Source organism: Struthio camelus, chromosome 9 (genome assembly GCF_040807025.1).
Source record: "Struthio camelus isolate bStrCam1 chromosome 9, bStrCam1.hap1, whole genome shotgun sequence".
Lineage (NCBI taxonomy): Eukaryota > Metazoa > Chordata > Aves > Struthioniformes > Struthionidae > Struthio > Struthio camelus.
Window position 1 is genome coordinate 2,710,848 of NC_090950.1, and position 27,944 is coordinate 2,738,791.

General features: G+C 51.4%; 1 protein-coding gene across 5 annotated transcripts; it reads right to left on the bottom strand.

Moving 5' to 3' along the window:
- Positions 1-31: 31 nt before the first annotated feature.
- Positions 32-27,944, bottom strand: RAB6B (RAB6B, member RAS oncogene family). 5 transcript variants are annotated; one of them, XM_068953731.1, is made up of 9 exons: positions 27,768-27,944; positions 11,105-11,163; positions 8,215-8,268; positions 6,730-6,835; positions 5,732-5,843; positions 4,999-5,092; positions 3,614-3,680; positions 636-714; positions 32-225 (listed from the first exon to the last, which is right to left on the bottom strand). In XM_068953731.1, the coding sequence occupies exons 1-8, from the start codon at positions 27,835-27,837 to the stop codon at positions 650-652; spliced, it is 627 nt and encodes a 208-aa protein (XP_068809832.1). In that variant the 5' UTR covers positions 27,838-27,944; the 3' UTR covers positions 32-225; positions 636-649. The 5 variants fall into 5 exon arrangements, with proteins under 5 accessions (XP_068809832.1, XP_068809836.1, XP_068809834.1 ...); XM_068953735.1 differs by lacking the exon at positions 32-225 and having other exon boundaries at positions 636-1,591; positions 3,518-3,680; positions 27,768-27,909; XM_068953733.1 differs by lacking the exon at positions 32-225 and having other exon boundaries at positions 636-2,529; positions 3,518-3,680; positions 27,768-27,909.

Sequence of the window (27,944 nt, forward strand, 5' to 3'; positions counted from 1 at the left end):
TATGGAGAGTGACTGACACATTCGCACATACTCTGGGTTGGCTTATTTGCAACGTGCCTTGTTGCACTGCTTTTTATTAGTAGTTGCTAGCAGCAGACAGTGTTTTGCGCACGCTGAGGGGGAGGAGGGTGGTGGGTGCCTGATCCATGCCATTTTCCAGTGCTGAGACAAACCCTGCTCCCTTGGCTGGACAGCAGTTTACCGATGACCAACATCCAAAGCTTCCTTCAAAAGAGAAGCACAAAACAAGAAAAAGGTACAAGAACCTGCTTCCCCACCCTCCCCACAGGTTATAACGGTTCACCAGGCAAACAACTCTGTAGCCCAAATGACAGCCCCTCCCCCCTGCTTTTATTTATTTCTCAATATTTTATTTTGGCAGTTGTACAGCCGATTTTAGTTGTAATTTTTAACCACCTTCCTCCCCAGCCCACTATTTTACAACAAAAAAGACAATCAAAAAAACCCCCAAACTTTCGATAACTGCAGGTAAGAGACATGACTGTGATGAGAACGTTTTCCCCACACTTCCCAATCTTCTTGCCCCAGAGAGAGCAAAAAATAACAGTTCCCAGCTGCCAACTCTGGTGGCCTCTGTAGGCAGCAAGGGGTTGAGCATGGGACATCGCAGGTACCTGACTGCTCTGGACTAGCATGAGCACCCACTTTCGCTGGCTGGTGCCTCCTGGGGCTTGTCCAACTTAATGTCAACCACTGATGGGACGAAGGCAGAGAAAACAGAGTTAAGGAAGGTCACTTAAGCGTTACAGCGAAAGCTGCCAATGGTGCCTGCCTGCTGTAACGCTAACCTGGTGGGTAACAATACCACTGGCGGGGGGGGGAACAACCCCAAAACACTGGGGTACTCTAGAAAGGGAAACAAATGGAAAAAAAAAATCAAGCTATCACCAGAATTTCTGATCAGATTCTGGCCAGGTTGTTTGCTGGGGCATCCCAGACTTGAAACACTCAGTGGCAACGCTGAAGCAGAAAGTTCGCCCTTGCTATCTCCGTGGCGATTGAGAAGAAGGTGGTGGAGAGCATCACCTAAACCATGGCTGCGCTCTAGGAAGCATCAGCATGATGCTTGCCCAGCTTCCCCTTCTCCTGTGGGACAAAACAGCCTGCAAAGTTTTAAAGTAAGCAAAAAGAAGGAAAGCTCATCCAGATAGGAATGAAATGCATCAGGGCAAATGCTGGGGCCAATGTGCTGGGACTGGGCAGTACTCCCTCCTGTTTGATTACAGCCTGTTCCCTGCCAGCACAAGGAGCATTACCACTGTCCTTCAGCCAATTTCTACATCCTAAATAAGGCTTAACTGGACCAGAGCTGTTAGCCAGCCACTTGGACAGCTGGCAAATAATGCTCTTCTCAGCTGCGTGGCACTTGGACAAAGGGGATGCGAGAACTGGGTTAATGCATCTTGTTGGTGAAGGGGAATCATTTCCTGCTGGCAGTTTCTGTCACGAGCTTCCTGCTTTCTCAGCCTCTTCCCAACTCTTATGCCAATAGTGTACTATTATTTGGGAATGACCTGGATTTGGGATCGCTGGGGAACCGTGGGTCAGTTAGTTAGCATCACCTCAGTCCCTGCAAAAAAAAAGGTCACACAACACATCCTCTTGGAGTACCCGTTCCAAAATTGTTAAGGATAGGATGGTCGTTAAGAATGGGAGGCATGGATTTACAGAGGCCAGCACAAATCCTCCTATGGCAAAAAGGCCAGCAACGTTGATGAGGGAGAGGCAGTAGATACACACACACGCACGCACGCACACACACGTTATCAAGCCTTTTGACACCATCTCCTGCAGCGTTCATGTTTGGAAGCTGCAGGAGCCAGATGAATGGGTGGAGAGGACAGTGATGGATGCTCAATATCTGGCCAGGGCCAGCAACACACAGAGGGTCGTGGGACTCAGTACAAAGTGCCTGTATCATTCAACATCTTCATCGACAACTGCATGTTGATTCTGAGCATGCCCTCGGCACATCTGTGGATGATATGAAACTGGGAGGGAAAGATGGGCGGCTGACAGGTCAAACTACACAGCTCCTATCCAGCGGGACCCTGAAGGACACGAGGATAGGGCCAACAGCAACCTCCATAAGTTCAGTACTGAGAAGTGCAAAGCCCTGTGCCAGGGTTGAAATAACCCTATGCTTATCCATCAGTCCAGGCTGCCTCAGTGGCAGCACTGCTGAGATCCTACAGCCTTCATTGTATGGCCATCTGCTCATTACAGCCATCTAAAGACAGACCTAAAATTGCTTTATACTGCAATTGCAGTATATTATATATAATTAATTGCAAATATATTGTTTCAGGACCTTGCCCTGAGATTCACTCACTGTAAAAGGGAGCACTGTCTTGGTTACCACTGTCTTGGTTACCGCCCTTCACAGCCCATGCACAGGGAGATCACTGCATAAGGCTGCTCTTTACTGGAGGACGGCCCCAGATCATAGCTTTTATCCCTCCTGAGTACTGTGGAAACTGGAGTAAGATGCAGGATGGATGCAGGTACCTGGCATATCAGAGAGAAACACTTTTGTCAAGACGTAAGAACACTGGTTCAAGCATCTGTATTTCTGCTTTCACCAAGAAACATCTCCTGCCTTGAAACCAAACTCCTGAGAAAGCATGCTGAATTCGGGAGCTGAGCATCCCAAAAGCTTCATCAGTTGGAGCCAGGGCTAGTCCACGCAGGTTCTCCTCATGCTTCACCAACACCAAGCCTCCACTGAGCATGCCCCTCAACGTACTCTCACACTCTTCACCTTAAAAGAGGCTTTCCTGCTAGCACAGAAGGGATGAGTTGTTTTGAGTCTAAACAGGTGAGACTGTACATTGCTTCCTGCACCCTACTGTATGTGCACGAAGCAATCAATTAGTGAAGCAAGCAGGCTGGTGACAACACTTATGGAAGAGTGATCTCAGCCTGAGTGCAATGCACAGCGGGCACACACAAACAAAAACCTGTCGCATTCCCCATGCGACAAACCAAACTCCCCCCTCAGATGTGGGACGGAATCTCTTGTGCTTTATATCAGTTACCTTTGAGAGTCCTCACCCCAGTGTCTCCTGAGTGAGTGGCCGAGCCCTGAGCCCAAGTACCACAAGCAGTCCCTCCTGTCAGCGTCCATCCCTATGACTGCAAACACTTTCTCCGGCCTGCCTCCAGCGCCCCTTGAGACGTTCCTCTCAACGCTCACCCTCTTCTGCCTAGGGCCTCCTGTATCCTGCCTACCCCACATTCCCTCCAGCCCTCCACACAGGTCCCATGGCTTCAAACTCTTGTGGCTTCTTCCCACACTGATCTCAGCCATCACCTTCAAGATAGGAGAGAGGAGTCCCCCCGCAGCTATCCCAGCTGGTCCTGGCTACTCCTGCAAGGGGAGGTGGCGAGACCAGCAAGCAGAACCATGGCTGGACTCTGTGCCCAGGCCTGGTGCTGCGGGGCCATGCAACTTCAGGGAAACCTCTTTGCTTGCCTCCGCCTCCAGCTTCCTCACCTGTACGGCAGAGGGAACAAAGCCCCAAACTCTATTTGCAAAGTCCTCCGGGGTCTGCAGGTGGAAAGAGCCAGAGGGTTATTTTAGAAAGGATACTTCCTTCTTTGCCCTTCTCTTGGGAACTTTCCATTCCTGGCAGAGCTGAGGCCACACGCCGGAAGAGCTGCAGGAGCACAGGGAGGGTATGTCAGCACTTTGAGCAATCCAAGGCCTAGGGAAAAGCTGCTGGGCTTTGCTCAAGAGTCCGCAGATTTCCCTCTTGCCAAGAGGATGAGACTGGCCTGAAGGCAGGCAGAAGGCGAAGCTAGTAGAGTGGCCCAGCCAGATATAAATGGACATGGCTGTACTGAGTGGATCTCTGCCCGTCGCTGCCAAGGGGACATCCAGGCCCTCTGCTCCTCCCCAGCCTGTTCACGATGGCTCAACATTAGCCACCCAGCATGCCCCGGCAGTGGTGGCCAGTGCATGGGATCCTTTCTTTTCCACAAGCATGCAGCAAGGGGGCCATTACTATGGATAACTCCAAAGAGGTGCCAGGCCCTCTGTACGCAGTGCATGTTCATAAACTGGCAATTTGGATGCCTGAGATGCTACAACTCTTTTTTCCGTTATTGGAAAAAATCGTGCTTTCTCCTTGTCTTTCAACAGTGAGTGTTATTTAAGATGATCAATTACGGGAGCCCAGGTCCAGTACATGGATGATAAGTATGGATGATTGTATGTCCTAACTCCCAAGCCGAAGAAAGCATTAGGTGGTTTCTATCTTGGAACATGATTTATCTTGTCTGGGCCACAACAGATACCTATTGGAAATGACAGATGATTATCACTATATTTTGTTGAAATCCTGGATGGCTCTGGAGGCTTGCAGCAGTGCCTAGACCCAAGGCTGTCTGCCAAAGACAAGAGCAATGCAGCCACATGTTTCTATGCATTGGCTTGTTCAAACACCTTGTGGGGAATGCAAACTCCACACTGATCACCTGAAAGGGAGCTCCGGCATGGTTACAAGCTCTGCTGAGCCCCTTCCTTTCTGGTCTTTGCACTGTAGGCGCATCTAACAAACATGCTCTGCACCGTGGTTTCCCTGAGGCCCATCTGGAAGGCAAGTCCCCACCAATACTTCCTAGGACTTCCACTAGTACTAGCACACTTCCTTCTCAGCTGACATGGCTTAGTGGCAGCTTGGATCAGGAGCACAGATCAGTCAGAGATGTACATACTGTTATACTGTATGGCATGCTGTGTCTTGAACGATGGGGCAGCCTGGGGGATCTGAGCACTATGGCAATATGAATAGTGATGGCCTAAGACTTTTTCTGCTCAGGAAGCAAGTGGACCTCGCCTCAGGCATTGTGGCTGGATTGTACTGTTCACCCTTGCTCCTGATACGCAGCAGGGCTTAGGGAACCACTGCAAGAACTCCCTTCGATGGCTGCCAGCTCACTACCATGGTCCTGGATGGAGCAGGGGTCTCTTACCTGTTTTACATTGTATCCTGTTTTTGCACTGGTCTCAATGAACATGACCTTCAGTTCTTTGGCTCGCTGTTCTCCTTCTTCAATTGTTATCTGCCTGAGGATACAGAGGAGAGGCCAGGTAACTAACCCCACTAGCACTAACACTGCAAAAAAGCCTTTGATGCACAAGGTCAAGGCAAAAGGTGCCCCCACCCCAGGCACTGCCTTATTTTTCCAGGCCAGTTTTCCAGTAGATCAGTGGAAAAACAGGACTGGGTAGCCATGGTGCTTTCCACCTGACCCAAGCTCTCCTCACTTCACCACATTTCCAAGGGGCAAGTCCTGCAGCCTGCCACACCTGTTCAGTTGCCTCCCATCCACGTCTCCTGCACGTCTCTCCTTTGCTCAGGCCTTTGCTACCCTCCCAACAGGCTCTTTTCAATCATGGACCAGCAAAAAGGAAGACCCTGTCAGCCCCAGGCAGCCTCCCACTGCACAGCCTGGAATGAACTCACTGAAGAAGTCCTCTGACCCTTTTGCCTCAGGTTGACCCCATTTTGACCAGGAAAACCCAGCTTGGCCCAGAGCAGCATCATGCACGGTTGCATTGAGAGCCACGCGCCTTGAGGGGCTTCCTGCTAGCGCACAAACAGGACTTTTGCTGCCCCAAAATGCCAGCTGCCCAAAGGCATGCAGGACCCACTGACGAGCTGATGCCCCAGTAAGTACTATCACGGCCAGATGCCTGCTTCACCTCTTGTCTGCAAGGTCTGTCTTGTTGCCGACAAGCATGATGATGACGTCGCTTCCTCTTTCTGTCCTGACATCATCAATCCATTTGGCTGTCTGTTGGAAGGAGTTGAGATCTGTGGGAGAGGACACAGAACAGTGCAGGTGCTCAGCCCTGAGGGGTGTTCTGGGGCCAGGTTTGGTGCTGCTGCCCAGACCCAGAGCTGCCAGAGCAAATGCGGTAGGAAAAGTAATTCTAGTTTAAACATAAAACATTTGCTTCTAGCTCCTCTAGCCTCTTCATGAAGAGTTGCTTGTCCTCAGAGCCACAGGGGTATCTTATTGGAGTGAAGGGACTTGTGGCTGCTGGGCCACTTCCCGGCTGCAGGAATGCTGAGGCACTGGGACACAGCTGGTGTCTCCGAAGGCGTGCTCCAAGGCGAGACAGAGCCAAGGAGAAGGGGGCACAGAGCTGAGAGCAGAGTGGGGAGCAAGTGGAGAGGTAAGACAGTGTTCCCAGCTGCAGGAGAGGTGAGGGTAACAGGAAGCAGGGACTCCGAGCCAGGAGGGATGGGGCTGCTTTTGCCTGGAGGGGAGCTCTGGGTGTCAGCTGTGCTGGATGACCCAGTACTCCCTTTGGTTATTGTGCATGCCATCGCACCTCGCTCCCCGAACCCAGAAGTGTCTGAAAGGTCTAAGCATAATATTGCCTCTTAAAAGTGTAACCTGTTTCTGTATGAATTAGCTAGGCACAAAGGGCTGGGCTCAGTCTCGCCTCGGGAGCTCTGCTCTTCTGCCACATGAATTTTTCCCAGAGACCCCATCGCCACTTCAAGTGGAAATGCAAATAACGCTGGGAACAAGATTAGCACCTTCCAGCCCCTTCAGAGTGCATTTTTAATGACCCTGCTGCTGGCAGCCCTGTTGCTACAGCCAGTGTGGCAGCCACGCAGCCAGCAGACGCGAATAAGCACAGTAACACCCCCATCATGCCCCAGGTGCCAGGCAGAAGGTCCAACTCACTTGTGATATCATAGACGACTACGGCCACAGTGGAGTCTCGGATGTAGCTGGGGATGAGGCTCCGGAAGCGCTCCTGGCCTGCAGTGTCCCAGAGCTGCAACCGGACCTGCCGGAGGGCAAGAGGGAACGAGACAGTCAGCAAACAGAGTGGTAGGAGAGGGCTCGAAACACAGAAGGGAGCATATAGGAGACAGTGATTGAGGGTGAACTCTCTAAAGGAGCCCAGGGGAACTCAGCTCCAGGTGTCCCTTAAAAACACTACCCCAACCTGCAGCGTGTCCTTGGTTGTCACCTGCATCTCTTTCCTCTCTGGGCAGCAAAAGCTTGAGAGCAGCCGCTTCTGCCCCTTTCATGGGACTTTCCACTGGCAGGGAAGGGCCAGTGGAGGAGAGCGCTCCGAGCAGCGAGGGGGAGCATCAGTCAGGAGCTGCGTAACATGGGGTCTCAGGAGCGCAGACCTGGCCAGAGGCACCCACACCGCTAGCTCAGGATAGGCAAAAGGCCCTGGGTGAAATTGTTAATCCACGCTGAGGTTCACAGAAGGAACTGTAAGGAATACAGACCCCCACGTTCCCCATGACATGAGATCCCTGCTACTCTTAGGTCCCCAAAAAACTGCAGGGAGGAACCTGCCTGGTAGGTAAACGACAGGATCCACTGCAGAGCAGGGAGCAGCCTGCCTCCGTGGCTGGGGAAAGGCTGGATGCGGATGAGGCAAGGCCAGACGCCTGAGGGGAGGCAGGTGTATTTGCTTGGGCTCAGAGCCACATGCAACTCCCAGCTGGCTCAGGACAGAGGCAGAGGCAGCGCCCGCCTGCGCAGGCCTGGGGCAACCCGGGGCCAGCCCAGCGGCGTGCTGGCAGAGCTGCGATGGCTTGGCACCAGCTTGAGCCTGGGACAAGGCCAGTGCTTGCACAAACACCGCATCTCCTCAAGGTACTTCTAGCAGGAGCCGCGTTTCGGTGGCCCTCTGCAGGAACCTGCCTGCCCTGCTGCCAGCTACTCTATCGCTGTGGGTCATCAGTGTTTTTGATTAGGCTGGCATGAGTGTGTTTGGTAATGGAGCCAGCTCAAGAGAGACGTTAGACTACGTTTCTGCGCTAGCACTGCGGCTTTCCTCTCCCTACTATCTGCTTCCATCTTCTTTGACATTACTCTATCCTAAATTCTCTCCCCTCCAAATTGATAAATCACAAAGCTTTAAGTAGCAACACTACCTTTCATGGCCATTTTCCATAATGACTGCAAGCACCAGGGGAATAACCAAGCTCTCCTTCCCCTTTCCACGCATGTTTTTCAGGAAAAGAGTGGACACAATTAGCCCCAGGGAGGACACAAAAAGGTCTTTGTGCCCATTCAGGCTGGCTGGGGAGCCCAAAGCAGTGGCCGAGAGAGGGTTTGCTCTTGTGGAAAGCTCAGGGTGCACACAGCCCTCCTCGAACTCAGCTGGGAAAAGGCAGCAATTTGGGAACTGCCTCTACTCACCGTCCGGTCTTCCAGGTACATGGTTTTTGATAAGAAGTCGATACCAATCGTAGCCTGTAAGAGAAGAAAAAGAGAAATGAAGGGCAGGAAGAGTTGTCAAGGGGGGACCTAAAGCTCTGCTTCTGCTTTCAACCAAGTGAGTGGGCAGAGAAGTATCCCCGAGAGCCCCGCTAACCAACGCAGTCCAATCGCAAAACGCATCAAGTACGTCTTACAAGCCCAGACCCAGTATCCAGGTGATGTGGCTAGCCAGCCAGCTCTGTGCCTCCACGTTGGAAATGCCAGCGGTGAGAGCGCCAAGCCAGGTGGCTCAGCCCCTTGCCCCATGTTGCTCCTGCTCCACAGGGCACCCAACTTCGATTCCCCTGCAATGAGCAGGAGCAGAGCGTGTGCCAGCCAGCACAGCCCCTGGGGGTGTCCTCAGAAGCTCCAGGCTAGGCCCACAGGCAGCGCTCTCTGGCTCAGCTGTACCAACAGCCACTTCCAGCTGGAAGCGCTTCCATGGAGGTCGAGGACATCCCCAGGGCCCTGTGGCTACTATGTTTTGAATTGCCTGGCAAAGGCAAAGGGGAACTGAAGAGATAAAAGCGATGGAGCCTGGAAAATGATTAGCTCAGTACCTGGCCCCCGGCCCTGGCAAGGAAAGTAACCTCACTTCAGCACTCAGGCTCTTGCTGGCACTCAGATAAACATCACTTAAGCAGAGCTGGTGCAGGAGAGCTAGGGCAGAGGGAGGGTAATGGAGGATGAGATCATGCCACTGCAAAAGGAAGGGGACCTGGGTCCCCTACAGGGGCACAGGGGAGGTGGGGGAATAGGCCACGCGGCTAGTCTCAGAGGCACATTAGGTGGCTAGAAAGCAGTGGTGCCAGCCAGAACATCCTCTTAATTGAATTGCCTTCACATGTGGAGAAAGGCCATTAGCGGTGGTTCCTACTAGCAGGCACTGAGGAAATGGGATGCACTGCAGGGAAACGTTCACCTCTACTTAATGGAGACCTTTTAAAACTGAGCATAGTCTCGGGCTTTAAAGAAAAACAGCAGTGGCAGGAGAGTGGCTAGCTCAGCAAAAAGCTTTCACAGGCTCAAGGGGTGATCGGACAAGCACCTGGCAAAGATCCAACAGGGGTTACGAATCAGAAAAATCATGCCAAGCCCAGCATGGCATCTGTGTTCCCGCTACACTGTGCCTGAAGCCATAGAAACATGGGTCCCACAACTAAAGATCATCAAAACTGGGGCTGTCGTGTTTAAAGAGATGATTGAGGGGTAATGCAGCAGCAGCAGCCTGCAAAGACCTTGAAAGGGCATTGTGGAAGAGGAAAGTAAGAGAAAGGACCCAATGCAGCCAGGGAAAAAAAGCTATGGGCTCACATGACGGTGAAGGCAAATTTTGAACAGGCAGTGGGAGTATTTCCTAATACCGCAGCAGGGCGCCCAGGAAGGTTGTGGGTTCCCCATCATTTTTTTTTTTTTAGGTTACGGTGAGACAATGGGTTGTCCCGAAGGGGGTCAGGCAAGGCCGAAGCTGCCTTTGGGCAGGGGCACGGACTGGAGCTTCTTGCCTTCCTCCCAGCTCTACTTTTCTAGGACTGTCCCATGAGTAACACCCTTTCTGCTTGCAACTTAGTGAGCTATTGCCTGCCCCAGCACTGCCAGTACTCACAGCAAGTACTTCCCAGGTGGGAACACGAACAAGGATGAACATAAACTGCCCCAAACAACTTGTCCTTTCAGGATGCCAAGCTCACACAAACTGACACCTCAGTCTCATTTCTGGTGCTGGAAATGCTGTCAGTATGGGGCTGGAGGAAAGCAGGATCCCAAATGGGAAGGCTGTATTGTCCCCTGGGGGAGTTAGGTCTCTGCTGTCCTGCTGCTAACCCCCTGCTCACAGATACAGTGATGCAGGGAAGCAACAGAAAGGCAAATAATCACTGTGATTTTGGGACTGGCTGAGCACTGACCTGGCCTGTAGCACAGGGCAGGGGAGATCTGCTTGCACAGGATGGACTAGGTGCCATTATGTGTGCAGAGAGGTCCCAAAGAGGTGCTGTACCCTTGCATGCACCTTCAGGTGAGTGATTGCAGCCTGCCTTGACAGCTCAGCACAGCATTTCCATCCGTCTTTGAAGGAACAGCTGCCCTGGGCCATTTCCTCCAGACCATGGCCAGCCTGAGGTGTGGTGGAAAGTGGACTTTTAGACTGAGATATTTTACCAAATCGCTCTGAGACAACAATGTTCCTCCCTCGGGTGAAAGGAAGAGACTGCAGACAACATTGTCTGGAAGCACCATGACAGTAAAAGTAAAGCACATTGAGAAAGAAGAGCATCTGCCAAGAGGCAGAGAATTTGGGGCAGCTCCCACCACAGCTCTGCTGGAGCGACTCCACTGCATTCAGTGGGATCTCTCGCTATTCACACACGAGCTGAGCAGGAAAAAAAATGACATATCTGTGTTTCTAAGTTTCAGCAATGTGCATGGAGCAGCGTGGAAACATGAGATCACTGGCATTTACTCATTGATTACAAGAGCAGGTGGTGTGAGAACTGGCAAATTCAGCAATAACCCCAGCACGCTCACAGACTTTGGCTCTCCTCCATGCATGAGCAGAGACTTCTGTTGTCACTCAGCCAAGAGGCTGCTCTTCCAATAGACCAGCTTGATCTCATCCATGCACACCATGTCAGAAAAGGAGGTCAGATGCAAATCCTTTTGCAGAGTTGTACATAGGTGTGCCTAGCTGGCTGACACATCATCCTACCAGCTCCACCTCAGCAGCACCATTGGACCTGTTCCCAGTCTCTTGGGAAGGGCAGGAGTCCGAGCGGCTCAGCTAAGAGCACATGTATGAAACAGTGTGGGTCAGAGGCAGCAAGACTCTCACCTGATACGTGTTGTCGAAGCTGTCATACATGAACCTTGTGATCAGTGATGTCTTCCCAACTGCAAGAGAAGGAGGAGAAGGGATAAGGTGGAGAAGTTGAGAGCTAGGGCAATGCATCTGCAAGTTAGCAGGCTTACTGATGGTCACCATCCAGCATGGTTCACCAGGCAAAAGGGTTAAGGGAAGTGCAGGTTCCCTTCACTACCTGATGCAGTAGGTGGTACTGCCCCTGGCAAGAGGGACTGGTCCCAGGTGTGAAGACCTCTCTCCCCCAGCCCTTTCGGACTCAGGGCTGAATGTAGGCTGCTTACTGCCCTTCAGCTGCTGCTTGTGAATGTAACGGACAGAGGATGGTGAGAGGACAGGCAAAGGAGGAGGGAGCTAACTTCCACTGCAGGAGGGAGCTAACTTCCACTGCAGAGTGCCAGGGACTCAGTGCCAAACTCTAATTGAACCTTTCCTGATGCTGGGAAACAATAACTGCTAAAAGCAACCTGCCAGCTCAAGAGAGTGCAGTCTTTTCCTGGTATTTAGCAGGTGTTCCTCCAGATGGGAGACAGTCAGCAACTGCAGGTGGCTGTGCAGGTGTGCAAACAACCCCACTCCAGCTCCAGAAGGGCAGACCCCAAGGGCTGTGCCTTGCCTCTGCCCTGCTAAAGTCCTGGTACATGGCTGCCTGGTCTAGCCACCAGACATTGTGCAAGAGATGATTGCCTTCCCCTTCCACACTTTCCCCAGGCCAGCACAGGCACAGAAGCCGTTAGGTTTTCTCTGGCCATGTTAGGTGAGCTACTGTGCTGCTAAACATGGGAATAGCCCCTCTGACTTCATGGAGTGTGAGTGGTTTTGGACCACTGAGGAAATCCAGCCTTCTGCATGTAGCTCTTTGGTACGCTTTCCCTCTGTCAGTCAAGCACTTCTAGTGATTCCCATTACATGCCACTCCTGCGTCTCCATGGGGCCAGCCACCTCTGAAGATCAAGTCATGTCTTCTCAACAAGAATTAGGGACCATGCCTTACATTCGTCTGCAAATCGCTCTTGGAGAATGCAGATCACCTAACAGGGCATCCTTTTTGGAGAAAAAACATCTCTAGACATCGTCGCTGTCTCCTGAAACCTGAGCTGAGGCAGCATCTCTGATGCTCCCAGGGCTAATACCCCTGTAAATATGCAGAGGAGGGGCTAGATCACTCTGGCAGTGCAGTCCACAGTTCCTCACTAACGACCTCATCTGGTGGCACTGAGCCAGCAGGGACCTTCCAATCCAGCCCCCAGCACCCTGATTTCTCCCACTACTGACAACTCTGATACGTCTCTGCCTCCTCTCTCCTCCCAATCAGCCTTTGCTGAAAGTTTCTGGCATGTCCTGTGCTATGATCTGCTCCACAAGGCTGAGAGAGAGGCAGGTTCATTTACCCAGTCACTCAGGTGGAGGAACTGCTTCCCACTCCCCTCTGGCACCCAAGAACGTTTCCACATATACGTGTGCATAACTAGCCCAAAGAAAGCCACGGACATTACTAGCCAAGGGGTGAAAAGGAAGAAGGTGGCGAGATTTCTGTTGCTACCCAGAGGGGCCTAAAAACACTCAGGCAAGAAGCACTCGTATGTTTGCTGATCCCTCAGATGGCTTGACTTCAAAGCAACAAGTCCATGCTCACTCTGTTTTCATAGCTGATGGATACATTTCCCTCAACAAAAACCAATGTCCTTTCAAACCTTTAGGAGACAAAAGCAAATCCTCAAAATGAAAGGCATTGCCTTGCCCGCAAAGTTTCCATGTCTGTCTTAGTAAACCTCCCCGGGCGCAAAGCTTTCCCTCTCCCCCAATATATCCTTACTAGACTTTGTTCAGGTTCAGAAATCTCCATTTTGCACTGGATTTTTGCCCATTCTCAGTCCCATGATGCAGCAGCACGGTCTACCTGGGTGGCAGGAGGATGTCTTGCACCCTGGGCAGCAGTTGCCGGACAAAGTGCTGATGCATGTTGCACCTCCCTTCGCATGCATCCTCGGGAAGCCCACCTCCTGAGGATACAGCTGTTAATTAAGGAACTGTGGGATGCTGCTCACCAGATACCTTAATTAAATATGCTAATTCCTCCTGGGTTGCACCTTCTGCAGGGATCAGATGTGTCTCATGGTTTAACAACTATGCTTGCAAATAGCGATGTTGGAGGGAGTAGGGCCCATATGGGCCTGGCCTCAGCCGTGCAAAGCTCACCTAAATGCACCACAATGCAAGGAGTGAGAATTTTTGGCTTACGTTTCAGGATCTCACTAAGGGGTAATGCTGAAGCAAGACTCAGTGACTGGGAATTGCCTGACCGCACCCCTCCCCACATCCATCCCACTCGAGCTATAAACCATTTTTCGCTGAGGTAGATTTGGCGCAATTTCTGGTGCCTGTCAAGAGGGAGCAAAGCAGAGCCCTTCAGCAAAGAGCTCAGCACCAGCTCCCCTCCCACCACAGGGACAGAAATGCTTGCCTGCATGTCGCTCCTCACACACCATGGCTGCAGCTCATGAGTATATACTCAGGGCTGGAAAAAAGGTTCCCTGCATCAGGGATGAAGGCAGGATGTAGAGCAAAGCCTATGTAAAGGCAAGCAGGGGCTCAACAGAAGACAAACCAGCTTATTACCGGAGGAGCCTGAAGTAAGCATCCTGCTTTGGGGAACAAGCTGCTCCCCTGCAGCTCGGGGCCATTTGATGGACAAATTGCCCCAAGCCCCTCCTTAAGAGGACAGCTCCCTGCTCATCTCACACTTGCACCATATCCCTACCCGCACCTGCCAAGTCTTTCCTACTTACCAGCACACAGCTCTGGACTTGCCCTATGCCATCTCGACTTCCCACAGTGGTGCAAGGATTGTTCACAACCAACCCTTTGAGATGCAAGGGAAACTTGGTGTTCTGGCAACAGGAATAATTTCAAAGAAAGCAGGTGCTGAAAGTTCTGAGTTTTTAAATAGAAAAATCCAAAATGCCACATACTGGGTATTCTGGCCAAGAAACAGAAGACTTAATGCTTGTAGTCTGGGAGAAGGTTTTAAACTTTGCTCTCTCTCCCTTTTCTGCCCTTGCGGTATTTTGCTAGTCAAAAAAGTGGAAAACCCCAGAATTTTAAGTGAACATCATGGCGAGCCTCAATATTTTTCCTCCCCGCAGGCTTCTCCTGTAGCTTCTAGCTCTTTTGCACACCCATTGCAATTACGACTGACCGCATGTGTCACAGGCATCCCACCTTCGCTCAGCGTGATCGTTTCCCCCCAGGAACTCCCCATCCCCACCAGAGTCATACCAGAACAGCCACAGAAAAAGGTAAGAAACTTCAAGGAATTAAAGGCTAAACTACCTAAAAGGAAAGTTTATTCATCTTCTCTCATAGCCAGAGGCCCCAGCCCATATAAACCCCGGGACGTCCACTGTCCATCCACATCTAACATGCCCTTATACCAGGCATTTCAGAGCCTAGTGAAACAACCCCCCAACAAACAACGACAAGATGAAAAACCCCTGATGAGAGAAACAAGATGAGAGAAACCTCAAAGAGCAACACAGACCGAAGAAAAGAAAATCAGTGCACACATGGATGTATCGATGAGCAAAATGGCTAAAGCGAGGCCATGATCCTCCCAGCTCTGCTTGGCCATGACACGCACATGCCAGCACATCAGGGTCCTCGCTGCAAAGGTTTCCCGAAGAACAGGTGAGCAGGGTAGACATTCATCTCTGACAGGCCAGCTCCTTCTTACGTTCACCTCCTACTTTTTAACCTGTTTTTACTTTGCAGCTGGCAGAATTTTTTTTTCCTGCTCCATCTTTTTTGCAGAAATACAAGTACACCTGAGCAGCCCACCAGGCTCTGCTGGTCCATCATTACCCAATAAGCTGATCAGCTTTGTGTGCTTGCCTCTCCTTCCTTTTTATCCAGCTGATCAAGCAATTCACTTTGCAGACTGCTGTTCTCCGCCAAGCAGTCTCTACTTTCAGCTCTTCCCCATACACATGTTGATCCTTTTCCCATGGTCTGCAGCCAATTAAGCAACTTGGGGATGAAAGCAGAGCGGAACAATTGAGCACGCTCTTCCATCCTCTGCCAGCCCACAAGCAGGAGAAGTGCAGGATGAAACACTCAGGCATTCGTGCTACGGCTCAAACAGAAAGTCACAGCCAGGAAATGTCCCTCAAGCCAGGTGCGGCGGTGCACACCTTGGCAGAGAACATCGACCTCCCAGGTGCCCCGAAGAAGCCCTTCCAAAGCATTAGAGGGGGCAAAATTAGCAGGGACAGGAAACAAACTCCTTCCACCCCAGCAATTATTCATTTTTAGAATATTCTGATTTTTTTGGTACAGGATTGCTCAGGTTCCCAGCAACTTGTCTCCTGAGCTCTGAGCATTTGGGACTTGAGAGACATCTGCACTGCTATTTCATCCGGGTCCTCCTTGACCTCTAACTCACCTTCCCTCACTCTGGGCCTTTTGCAAGCTCTTTTCAGCCCCTGCTTAGGGAGAAAGCAGACGATAACGTGCAGCAAACTGACAGCGGACTTTGCAGATCACAGTGTGTCAGCACTTACCACACAAAGGGCATTCTTCAACATCTTTTTCCATGACCTCTAAATATGCAAACATTTTACACAATGCCTGATAACAGCCTGTCACCTGACACGTCTTCATACTCCAGAGTGCCCACAACCTGCCTGCTGATTGCAAGACTGGCTATTTTAGAAAGGGGAAAACAATATTGACAGCTTTTTTTTTTTTTTTAATGTCATAATATATGAAATGCTTCTTATAGAGGAGAAGCCAATTAATGAAAACCACTGGAAATTTTCCACCCAGTTTTTGCTCCTGCTTTCCTTCCTTTGGCTTTTCAGACTGACACATCATGGGAACGGAGAAGAGTAAAGTGAGACAGTGGGTGCAGAAAATGAGGTGAACTTATTTCAACAGCTTCTAGTCTAGAGAGGGATTGCTGAAGCTACAGACCTTTGTGAAAAGGGTATTTTTGCATGGCTACTTCACCCATATGCATCAGGGACAGCTTTGTTAGCTTCCCAGCACTAGGTCTGCAGCAATCATGCAAGCTGGCAGAGACCTCTCCATGCAGGGCTTCATATCTCTACACTCGCTACACAACAAAATGGATTTCACTTGGGTCCATAGGAATTTGGCAATTATATTATTTTCTCTCCCTCAAAGTATCTTGGAGTTAGGATTAGGAAACAGGAAGGGATTGATCAACTAAAATCTGGAGCTACTTTGAAAGAGTAAATATGTGGCTGCACAACCACCTTTTTTGAGGAGCTGTCATCTCTTGGGTTAGGAAGCCAGCTACAAAGAGGAGCCCATGTACCAGTGCACACACATATATTGTGCTGATGGCAACATAATGCTTAATTGGGTTCATTTCCTCCTAGCAAGTATTATATGGGGCTGCAGCAAGGTTCAGCACTACTCTTGCCAACTCTATTTGCAGGTCTTCCATATCTCACCTATGTACAGGGAGCAGATCGGTTAAAGTCCAAATAACATTACCCTTTTCTAACTGTCCCCTGGATTTTTGAAATCATTTTGGACAGGGTGTGACTACGACCCTTGCTTGGCTCACTTTGACTTCATCAGCATCTGATGGGATCCACAATCTGGTGCACTGGCACTTGGGTCCATGGCAGTCCCCTGTAGTTCCCCAGCTGCCATGGGTGGCAGCGGAGACCACCTGCTCCATCTCCTCATTAAGCCAGTTTCCACATTGCTCACAGGGGTGTGCTCCTTGAGGTATGATACTGAAGTACTGGAATTGCTCTATTTTGCACCAATTTTTTTTTTGTTTGATCTCTTGCTCTTAGGCATCCTTGCTTTCCACTGTTTCTTTCTGCTGTAGCTCAGCTCCAATATCCCTGGAACAGCTGCCCAGTGCTTTTACAGGCTCTTTGCAAGAATAATAGTCTAGAAGTTGTATTTTTACTGCTAGGGTTTGCTTTCCAAGACCAAGATCTGACATGCAAGCTTTAACACAGGAATAACAATAACAACTGAGTTAATGTTTTCCCTCACTTGCCATCTAGCTTGTGGCTGCCATACTATTTGCTTCGGGTTAAAAAGGGGGCTACTTTGCCATTTACGTATCCGGAGCTGGGTTTCCCTCTGGGAGCCCTGGAAGGACAAGACCACCTTCTGGCTTGCAGCTCCATGAGAAGCTGTCAGGAACAGCTGAAGACATCAGAAACGATGCAGATGTCAGGAGCGCCAACCAGTCTGTCTACTCCCTGCACTTGGTCCAAACCCACGGCTTCCAGAACGCGCGTCTCCAGTGGCTGCTTCTGAGTCTAAGTGTTCCCCTGCCCCCATGTTGTCTTGGAGGTGAGGCTGGTCCTCCTTGCCTTGCAAAGGTGGAAGAACTGGCAGCACGCTAAAAGGCCTAGATGTGAAGCCTCTCTCTTGTACAGTGTAGAGGGAAATGTTAACATTTGTAATCCCAATACCCATGAAATGATTGCTAGGTCAAAGATCCACACCACCACAGTACTCACTGTAGAATCAGAAGCAGGAAGAAAACCTCCACCCCGCTGAAGGATCAAGCGTACCTAAACTATGCCTAACATGCTTGCTGAACCTGCTCTTATAACAAATCTCCAGCAGGGATTCTACACTCTGCCTAGAAAGCCTCGTTCGGAGCTTCCCCCATCAGCCTGGCCTGTCCCAGACCTAGCTGCTGACACCCCTTTAATCCCCCCATAAATCCACATCTGCGGGCAGTGCTGAGCAAGCTTTTAGCAGAAGGTTGTTGTTGATTGCCTTTCTGCTACCCAGCTATTCCTCCCATTTGCATGCATGCACATATTTGATGTCTCCTCTTCCCACACACTGTATGTACCTCGAGGTACATTCATTTGCTTGCTTTCACCATTTCTCCAGCTCTAGCCCTGTGCTGCCCTCCAAAACACCTGGAATACCTTTCCAGCCACATGGATGCTCCTTGGCATCACCCAGCTTGTTAATGGAAATGCTGAGCAACAGTAGCCTGGGCATCCTCACCAGAAACCAAGTGGCTGAGAGCTGCTGGGGTGTACCAAGGGTGGTCCAGCTGGGTGGGATGTCTCCAGTCTCCCAAAGATGCTCAGAGGTGACCATTCAAATCCTTAGAAAAGCCCAAAAATTTCACCTTCACGACTTTTTTGCCTTCCTCTGTTAGGGCAGGGAACCCAATGAAGAAGGAAATCAGGCTGCTGATAAAATTTGGACTGGGCACTGGCTGCTCATCGGATTATTTTCCCAGGTGTTTGCACATAGGTCAGGAATTTGTTCCAGGTATATAATCATTTTTCTAGGTATTGATGTGACATCTATCACTCGCCATTTTTTAAATAGAGTCAAGTCTAGCAATTTCCTTAGCTTTCGGGACCTGTGTACTCCCCAATCAATGCTAACGACACAGACCATTTGCACTGCTGCCTTAAGACAGGTTTCATCAAACCCCATGGTTTAAGAGCACGTTTAGAGAAGGCAGGTGTATTTATCTACTCTTTCCCTGTCTGGCCTGCTCTCTTCTCTTCTTCTTAAACCTTCAATTCTCTTAAAGCATCAGATCACAATTAGCCTTCATTTTAGTATTGTAAACAAAAACAGAAGCAAAAAAAGCATCAAGTGTTTCAGTCTTCTCTGATATGCCCTATTTGCTCACCTCCTCTGTTAAGCAAGGGAGGACTTTATGTTCTGCTTATTTGGAGTTTATTTATAAGAACCTTTTTTTTTTTTTGCCTGCTGTGTCTCTAGTTCTTTGTTCACTATGCCACTTAGCATCTAATTTTGTTCTTTCAAGCTCGTGCTCTACTGCTATGCTCCTCACTGTGCAGCAGCAATGTCCTACTCTCTACTCCTGGTGAAGGCCACTGCTCAAATGCTCTAACTGCTGGTGGGTGGAGAAAAGTAGAAAAACCTAAATTCTCAGGTGGCCCTTTGCTGCATGAAGCAGCAGCCCACCTCGGAGGGAGAACACATCTCTAAGAAAGGCTGAGAGCAGGTTTAAGGCATGAGATGGAAACCCAGGAGTTTTGAACTCTGTCCCGTATACATTATTTGCATTTTTCAGCATTTAAAATGTGCTTGAATGCCTGTGCACCAGGCACAGAGGCACTCTGGCAGTCTGGGGCTAAGCCCAAAACAGAGCCTCAGTTTTGCAAGCCTCAGCCTGGAGCCAGAAGCGCGTGCAAGCTTGCTGAGAACAGACCGATTGTGGAGCGATCGCTGGCCTGAAACAGCACCTGCACGCAGCCAGGTCCCAGCACAAGAGCTGAACTGGCACAGTGTGAGGGTAAAGCTGGGCAACCCAAAGCTGATCTAAGATACAGGTCAGAGAGCTTATGCCTGCGCAAAACCTCTTCTCCAGGCATGAATTCTGCACCAGTGGAGGGTAAATGGAAGCTCAGATCCCGTGAAGGGATGCTGCGCCACTTGAGGGAAAGAATGACACTCTAACTGCACCCTGGGTCCCCCAGTCACACAGATACCACTGCCCAAAACCAGCCTCCAGTAACGGGCACATAAAAATAGCTGTACACAAATGCCTGCTACCCACTACGCTTGCTCCAGGACATACACAGCCCATAGCCCATGGGCTAGCTCCACAGCTCCTTGTCCCCAGGAAAACACAGCAGCAGTGGGGCAGCGTGGTCCAGCTCTCCCCGGGCTAATTACAGACCAGGCCCAAGAGACAGGCCGCTTCAGGATGAGCCCAAAAAACCCACAGAAGCCAACCAAAGCAAAACTCTGAGTTTCTTTGCTTTCCTTTCACTTCTCTGCACTGCATTGCCCAGGACACTGCTGCAAGAACCCAGGAGGAATCACAGCAAAGCTGAGCAGCTGTCGCTTTGTTTTCACACAGCAACCCCCAGGCCTTGGGGGGGTTACACCTCCAAGGCACCTGAGGTCCTCCTGATATCCTGAAATGACGATAACTCTTTTCATGCTAGGCAGCAGCCCCTGGAGCCAGCTGGGAATACTGTAGGTAGTATTCAGAAGCTTCAGGCTTCCCAGGTCATCTCTTCTCTTTATGCCCCTCAGCCTTTGGTTGATACCATAGTGACGGCGGGCAGGAGGCATGGCGCAGGGAAACCCTGTACACAGCAGATGCTCTAAGAGACAGGTCTAGCGCTCGAGCAGTGATGTCCCTGCCACAGCAACCTCAGGAGACTGACTGATGAGCTCACAGAGCCCCTCCAAGGTCTACGGCAGGAGCAGCAGGAGGAAAGCATCACCACTTTTTCACCCGGGGGTGCTGAGCAGCACTGCACAGAGACCTGATGACAGGGACAGGAGAGCGGACCAAAAAGAAGGGACAGAAAGAAATGAGATGGGCATAGAGAGGAAAGCACAGATCAGACATTAAGAAAATGAAAGATGGAAGAAGGGGAAGGAGCAAGGCTGAAATAAAAGAGAGCAGACTGAGCCAGCGAGAAACGAATGCAAAGCGGAACTATCCGGATGTATAATTAAAAACCATGTCGGCCTCCCTGCTGAGCAGAGACAGCCCTGCTCCTGCCTGCGTTGCCAAATGAGCCATGCTTAGGCAGCGGGCGCGCACAGCACACCTAACAACTGCCTCGAAGGCAAGGCAGCGCGCAGGAGAGCCATGCATTAGGTGCTGTCAGCCAAAGGCACCTCTGGGACCTGCTGCTAGACCAGCTGGTGCTATTTAAGCATGATGGGGAGAGTGGGTGCAAGGGGAAATGGAATAGGGTCCCTTGTGCCTTCAGAGCTATGTCCAGCCCAGCTACGCCTCCATGGAGCGGGATGAGCATTTACAGCCTCTCTCGGTACACAAACCAGACCTGGGTAGGAAGCATTCAAGAGTCCTCTGCTTGTCCCAGCTGGAAGAAAAACCCTCAGACGGCTATTTAAAATGTTCCAAACAGCGCAAACAGACACCTTGCCTGTTTATGATAAACTGACTCTTTCTATCAGTCATTTGTCTCTATGCTAGCCTAACTTCAAGCCATGCAATTGTTTGGCACCCCATGGGTAAGTATGGACCGCTGCCATAGCAAGGCCCAGCTTCTTTTCCCCAAGACCACACCACCATACCCTGCATGGCCCCCTAAGCAGCAGGGCCACCGCACCAACCCGCTCGGATCCCAGTCCTTCACCATGCTCATGTTGTGCACCGTTAAGCAGACAGAGCAGCTCCTATGGGCACCAGACTGGAACCACAGCTGAGGCGTCCTCCATCAGCCCCCCATCTACGTGATGCAGCTCCAGAGCAGGAGGCAGGATTTCCCAGGAGCAGCGAGCTATTTGCACTCACCATCCCCTCTGCAACCAGGTTTCCCAAATCAGAGAGCCCAGGACATGTGTCTGAGGGTTCCCAATCTCAATTGCATGTGTGGGATGAGAGGGACAACTCAGGAGCCCTGCTCTGCACGAGATTCATTTACCTAGTGCAAATGTTCATGGCAAGGAAGTTATCTTTCCCGTGGATTTGCCACCTGGGTACCTCGGCATGCTGCTTGGGTGATGGCACAGGACTGGAGCCAGGCCAACCTGCTCTCCATGCTCTCATCAAATGCAAAGACCTGATGAAGGTCAGATGAACAACAACAGGCAGAGGAATCCCAGTAACATCACCCGTGAGCATGGCACCTTGATCCTGCTACTCTAGGGCTGTCACAGGAGAAGGATAGGACCATTGTCCCTGATCTGAAACCCACTGAGATGAGCTAGCCACAGAAACGCTCTCCCTCAACACGCCTCACCACAAAAGGGGTTTTCGCCTGAAACGGTATAGGGCTTATTACAGGAGGAAGGGGGAAGAGAAGTTTGGGATAGCGTAAAACTTATTAAAGGATATTTTAAGGAGATAGTGGGATGTGCAAAACTTATCACGGGATGTTTATGGGAAGAGCCATAAGTGGAAAAATGGAGGGATTGAGGTGGATTGAGGAGGAACATGCATAGGAAGCTGCAGTAACCACATCTATGGGCTTGGGACTGCCAAAATCCCCTGGCTCCCAAAGCCCACAGAACTAGGCTACGTCTAACACCTGGGTTACCTCTATTCACTCTGGAGCACCTTCTCCAGCTGTGTTGGCAGCGCCCCTGGCATTGATATGAAAGAGGACTAGATGAATCCAAGATGGACCCGCCTGACAGATCCTGCCTTGTGACAATATTTATGGCCATGACATTGTTCCCTGGCTTGCATCAGAGAACGCCAGCGGGCATGGGCTTCCCACAGAAGTCCTGGGGAAAGAATATTCTGTCCTTGCCTTTAGATGCTTCCTCTGCTGATAGTCTTCAGGAGGGGGTACCCAGGCTCTGCTTTCGCACACCAGTCTCCTAAAGACCAGTGCTTAGCGAAAGCTGATGAGAGCAGAGGAGAAGACACTGCAACACTTCCGAGAAGAAGGAAAATACAAAGGGGTCTCTGTGATCTATTGCTTGAGAAAGGCTTTAAAATCTTCCAAGAACAGGTTTCCCTGCATATGCAAGGCATTCCTTAATTTTACTTCCTTCTGGCATCATCTGTTGCTCTCAGAGCTTTCACAGGATTTAAAAACACCAGGGGAAGCACAAGAGAAGGTGTGGTGCCTACTCCGAAGTGCTTACAACCCGAGTGACTGGGACAGATCACAGCGACAGCATGAACTCTGTTTTGCAGCTGGAAACCTGCAGCCGCAAGACGTGGACGCCTTGCTCAGCATCACCTCTTGTGGAAGGTCTTGCTCTGAAGCCAAGCATCGAGTCCACAGCCAGCACCCTCAGGATTTGGGATGCGTTCCTCAGAGAACGCCACTGAGATCAAATTAAAGGACTGACAACCAACAACATGGGGTTTTCAGCGCAGGACAGCAAACACACCACTCCCCTGAATGCAGCGAGCCCTACCTCACCCCTGTGGAGTAGTAATGCACAAGGGTGGCATATCCTGGCCCCTACCCAGAACCCCTCTATTTCCTGGGGTGTGGGTTTAAGCTGTGTCTAGCGGTCAGCCTCCAGCAAGGGAAGCAGTTTCCGTCTTCATGCAGCAGCTTCCAGGGCTGGGAACAGGCTGGAGGCTGGAACAACTCTGGGGTTATCACGGAGCAATGCTCAACACAGCGCCAGCGATGCTACATGCATCCACTCAGCCTTGTTTCTGCCTGCAGCACAGGCCAGCCCAGCGAACGCTGCCTGCAGTTACATGCAAGAAGAAAGGATACAGATACATTAACTATTTCTGGCTCCATTTCTGTCCCTCCACTGCAGACAGGTGCTAGCAATCCTCTTTTAAGTTTTATTTGAACGTGTGAATGTCTATTTTCTCCTCTCTGGTTTAATCCAGGTCACGGTGAGAAACTGGCCACGCTCAGTAAAAGCTGGGCATGTGAAAGCAAGCACAGAATAGAGGGAAGCATTCAAGAGGTCACCGACTCTCCTTGGGAGTACACTTGGGAGCGGAAAAAGTAAGGCCAGAAGAGCAAGGAAAGGACATATAGCTGGGAGCCAGGTCCCTTCTTAGCCACATTTTTGTAGGTGGAGGGAATTTTTGGCAGGGGACTTGTGAAGCAAAGCAGCAAGGGAGAGCTGGTGCATCCCATTCAAACAGCATTCTCATATGTGAGGTAGCAGGGAAGCAAAGAAAGTCCATGAGAGTTGGTAGATACAAGGGGCGAGCATCCACAGGAGAAGCAGGTCTCCAAATTGCTAGACATCTTTGCCAACTGGAGGTGATCTCTCCAAAAGCAACATGCAGAAATGCATGTGCTCAACAGCAGAGCAGTGCAGAAAATACTACCCTTTGTCCTGCAAGGAAGTGCTTTCTTCTTCAAGTCTGGTCTAATATGTAACACTTTTTTTTTTTTTTGTCCTTAATTAAAACCAAAGAAAGCATCTCCCATCAGGGTGCTGAAACACCTCATTTAGAAAACACTGGCAAGAATTGCTACTGCTTTTCCAGAATCGTAAAGCTGCTTTTCTTAGCTGAAACATATGCATTTGCAGCAAGTTGAATCTACTTTTTAAGGAAAAAATTGGGCAAGAAGTACTGTTCACCTTTTAGCAGTGGGCTTACAAGCAAGATGCTGCTGCTCACCAGAGTCATCCAGCGGTACAAACAGAAGAGCCTTATCTGGACTGCAATTACGCCAAAAACCAATGGGAAATAACACCCAACAGAATCAGAGTGCAGACCAGGCTCTTGTTTCTGCTTCCTCAACAGCAGTGTTCATCACTGACCTGAAAGTGGGGTGGGAATGCCTCTATAAATAAGTAGTAGTGGAAGGAAATGAGACGCAATGTTAACCTCGTTGTTGGTTTAACCTCCTTCATTCTGAACAATACAAGATGCTGAAGAAAGCAGCAGGTATACACAGTACTACAAACCGGCTCAGCCCTTTGCATCCTTCCAAGGCACCATGGAGGCTTCTGGGGTTTCTCCATATGGATTTTCACCAGCAGAAGCCAAGCTCCCAGGTCAAGATTCACAGGATATTTTCTCCTAGTCATGCTAGCAAGCAGCAAGGTTACTACTGGCGGAAAACTAGTGCTCTGCCCTGCACCACTGAGGGAGCAACAGCACTGCTCACTCGTGTGATCCAGAGAGACACCCCAGGGAGGTCTGGTTCATCTCCCCCAACCATGGCTGTCTTGAAGCTAGGAGTTCCTCGAGGGCAAGCCGTTCCTGCAGCCTCACATCCCTCTGAGAGCAGGAGGAATTTCCCTTGAAGTGGGAGAAATTGTCCTCTCCTGCCCAGAGAGCAGTTTAGGAAGCTTTCCTTCTGTAACCAGCGTCTTCCCCTGACTTCAATCAGAAGATCTTTATCCATGGATACAAAGCACAAAACTTTTTTGCGCACATGACAGGTTCAGTCCCTAGAGAAGAAATCCAGAGTGCTCACTTTACTAGAATGCCATTAACTGAGATCAGCATTGCAACCACATTGCAACTGCACACCAGGGCCTTTCCTGCCCATGGTCCTCACGGCACTGGGAGAATCACAACTGTCGCCAGAGTGAAACATCAGGAGCCCAGTACCCCAGCAAAGGTCTTGCATGTACACACATTTCAGAAAGGGGGGGAAAAAAGCATCCAACTTCCCTAGCTAGCTCTCCACAGGGACTGACTGTTGTTTCATGAATTTGTCTCCCCATACTGAGCGCATGGATGGGGGGAGGAAGAGGAACGCTGTGAAAATGCAGGCTAATTCTTTTGCTTTGAAGACATCCATCTGCAGATTATCATCGGACAGCTTGCTAGCTGCAGCTGGCTCTGGATGCCACAGGGTAAAGGGTTGGTGCTTGGGTAGAGGGACCTTTTTTGTTCCATATGGGAACAAAGCTCAGAAGCAGAGAATGCAAACAAGGGTCTTCTCCAGGATGCTTGGGGAAGGCAGGGTGTATTGTCACCTCCTATCCTGATCCAGCAAGGTCTTGTGCAGTTGAAATACAAATGGTTATTATGAGGGATCGGCTGTATTTACAGCACTCCCTGTTAACGAGTGAGGTATCCTGCAGCTCAGAGACTGCGGCCGGGCAATGTCCTACACGGACAGCACAGCCACCAGAAGGTACATCTGGGAGCTTTTTGCTGCTTTAAAAATAAAAAAAAAAATTGCTGCCCATATGGCAGTAAAATCATCCGGAGAGGCTCCATGGGATTCACCAGTTGCACAAGGCTGTTCTCAATGAAAAGGCAGAAATTGCAGAAAATTGCAAAGCAGTAAGTGGAGAGGGCAAGACAAGATGGGCACCATGGGCAGTCCAGCAGCCTACCATGCCATCAGCCGGGCGAGAAGTCATTCAGCTCACCCCTAAGGAGGCAGCAGCCTGCAATGCTGCCTGTAATCAGGCGGCTTGAACTGAAGAGCAGCCCAAGCAGGCTCCTGCTGAGGCTGCCACCAAATCCTCCCTGTTTGACGCACCAAACCTTTATCGTCTTTACCCTGACAACGTTTTAGCTTTTCCAAAAGGGCTGAGAAACGACCACTGTCCATGTATTACACTAGCTCAAAAAAATCCAAAACAAAACAAAACACAAAACAAAACAAACAAAGCAAGCTGCAACCATGCGATTTGGGAACAGTAAAGCCCAGCAATTCCTCTTCCTTGATGTTGCAAATGGAGCTACCGAGGAAGTTATAAAACCATTACTTTGCCCCATGGCAGTCAGGCCCTTCATGTGACATCCTCTTGCATTCTGCAACATTTTTCCTTTTGCACAGGTAGGTGGCAATTCAGGAGTAGGAAAATAGAGGCAGGAAAAAAAAATATCTCAGCAAGGCTGGGAGGTTCTGGAGCCCCATGTATTGGCCAAACCATTTTTCACTCTGCAGCATTCCCCCCCCCCCATCTCTTTTTCCTTTCTTTTTAATCTCTCCAAGGAGTGAGCATAGGGCAGGGGATCACCAAAGGGAAAGCTGAGCTGCTTGGCTAGCATCAGGGTGGACCCCAGCCTGTCCTTCACCTGTAATCCCAGCTGGTGCAAACCCTCCACCCTCTCCTGAACGGTCCACAGGAAAAGCTCCAGGCATCCCTTGTCCCACCAGTGCATGGGTCAGGCAGAGAGGATCCCCCCTACCAGAGCACACCCTGACCTCTGGCCAGCCAGAGCCAATCGCCCAGCAGCAACACCCTGCTACCTGGCTCGGGGGGGACGGGGGGGGGCTGCAGCAAGCCCCCCACATCTCCCCTTGCCAGGCCACAAGGGAAACGTGCAGAATTAACACCGTTCTGGGCAAAGACAGGCAGTCCCCGGGGCCTCCACTGCTGGCTGTCAATGCCCCACTGTGGCCTCCTTCCCAGCCCAGCTCAGTCCCCCCCCCAGGTTCCTGCCCCACTGCAGCCCAGCTCAATCCTGTCTGCCCCACTGCAGCCCCAACAGTCCAGCTTGGTCCCCACCACCCCACCGCAGTCCCTTGCCATGCTGTCCCCCCGACCCCCCAGCCTGGCTCAGTCCCTCCCAGCCCCTATCCCCTCGCAGCCCCCAGCCCCAATGTGTACCCCCCCCCAGCCCAGATCGGTTCCTCCCAAGCCCTCACCCCACTGCAGCACCCTGCCCCACTGCAGTTCTCCCATCCTGGCTTGGTCTCCCCTACCCCACCGCAGCTCCCCCAGCCTGACTCTGTCCCCCTTACTCCACTGCAGCTCCCTGACGCACTGCAGCCGCCATCCTGCCTCACTCCCTCCCCATCTCTACCCCACTGCAACCCCGTGCCCCGCTGCGGCCGCCTCTAGCCCAGCTCGGTCCCCCTGCCCCAAAGCAGCCCCCAGCCCCAAAGCAGCCCCCCAGCATGGCCCGGTCCCCCAGCCCCAAAGCAGCCCCCAGCCCCAAAGCAGCCCCCCAGCATGGCCCGGTCCCCCAGCCCCAAAGCAGCCCCCAGCCCCAAAGCAGCCCCCCAGCATGGCCCGGTCCCCCAGCCCCAAAGCAGCCCCCCAGCATGGCCCGGTCCCCCTGCCCCAAAGCAGCCCCCCAGCATGGCTCGGTCCCCCTGCCCCAAAGCAGCCCCCCAGCATGGCCCGGTCCCCCTGCCCCAAAGCAGCCCCCCAGCATGGCTCGGTCCCCCTGCCCCAAAGCAGCCCCCCAGCATGGACCGGTCCCCCTGCCCCAAAGCAGCCCCCCAGCATGGACCGGTCCCCCCGCCCCGCCGCAGCCCCCTGCCCGCCCCGCGCCCGCGCTCACCGCTCTGCTCCCCCAGGAAGACCAACTTGAATTTCCGCAGCGGGTTGCCCAGCTCCCCGCCGGCAGACATGGTGCCGGGCCGAGCCGGGCCGGCCCGCGCTAGCCACCGCCCCGGGCCCTGCGGCGCGGCGCGGCCCACGGCGGGCGGGCGGGGCGGGGCGGGGCCCACGGCGGGCG

Coding starts and splice junctions, on each gene's coding strand:
- RAB6B (XM_068953731.1), bottom strand. CDS start 27,837: ATGTCTGCCGGCGGGGAGCTGGGCAACCCGCTGCGGAAATTCAAGTTG. Junction 8,269..11,104: donor GCTTCGACAACACGTATCAG/GTGAGAGTCTTG, acceptor CTTCTCTTACAG/GCTACGATTGGTATCGACTT. Junction 5,844..6,729: donor AGTCGTCTATGATATCACAA/GTGAGTTGGACC, acceptor CCTCTCCCACAG/ATCTCAACTCCTTCCAACAG.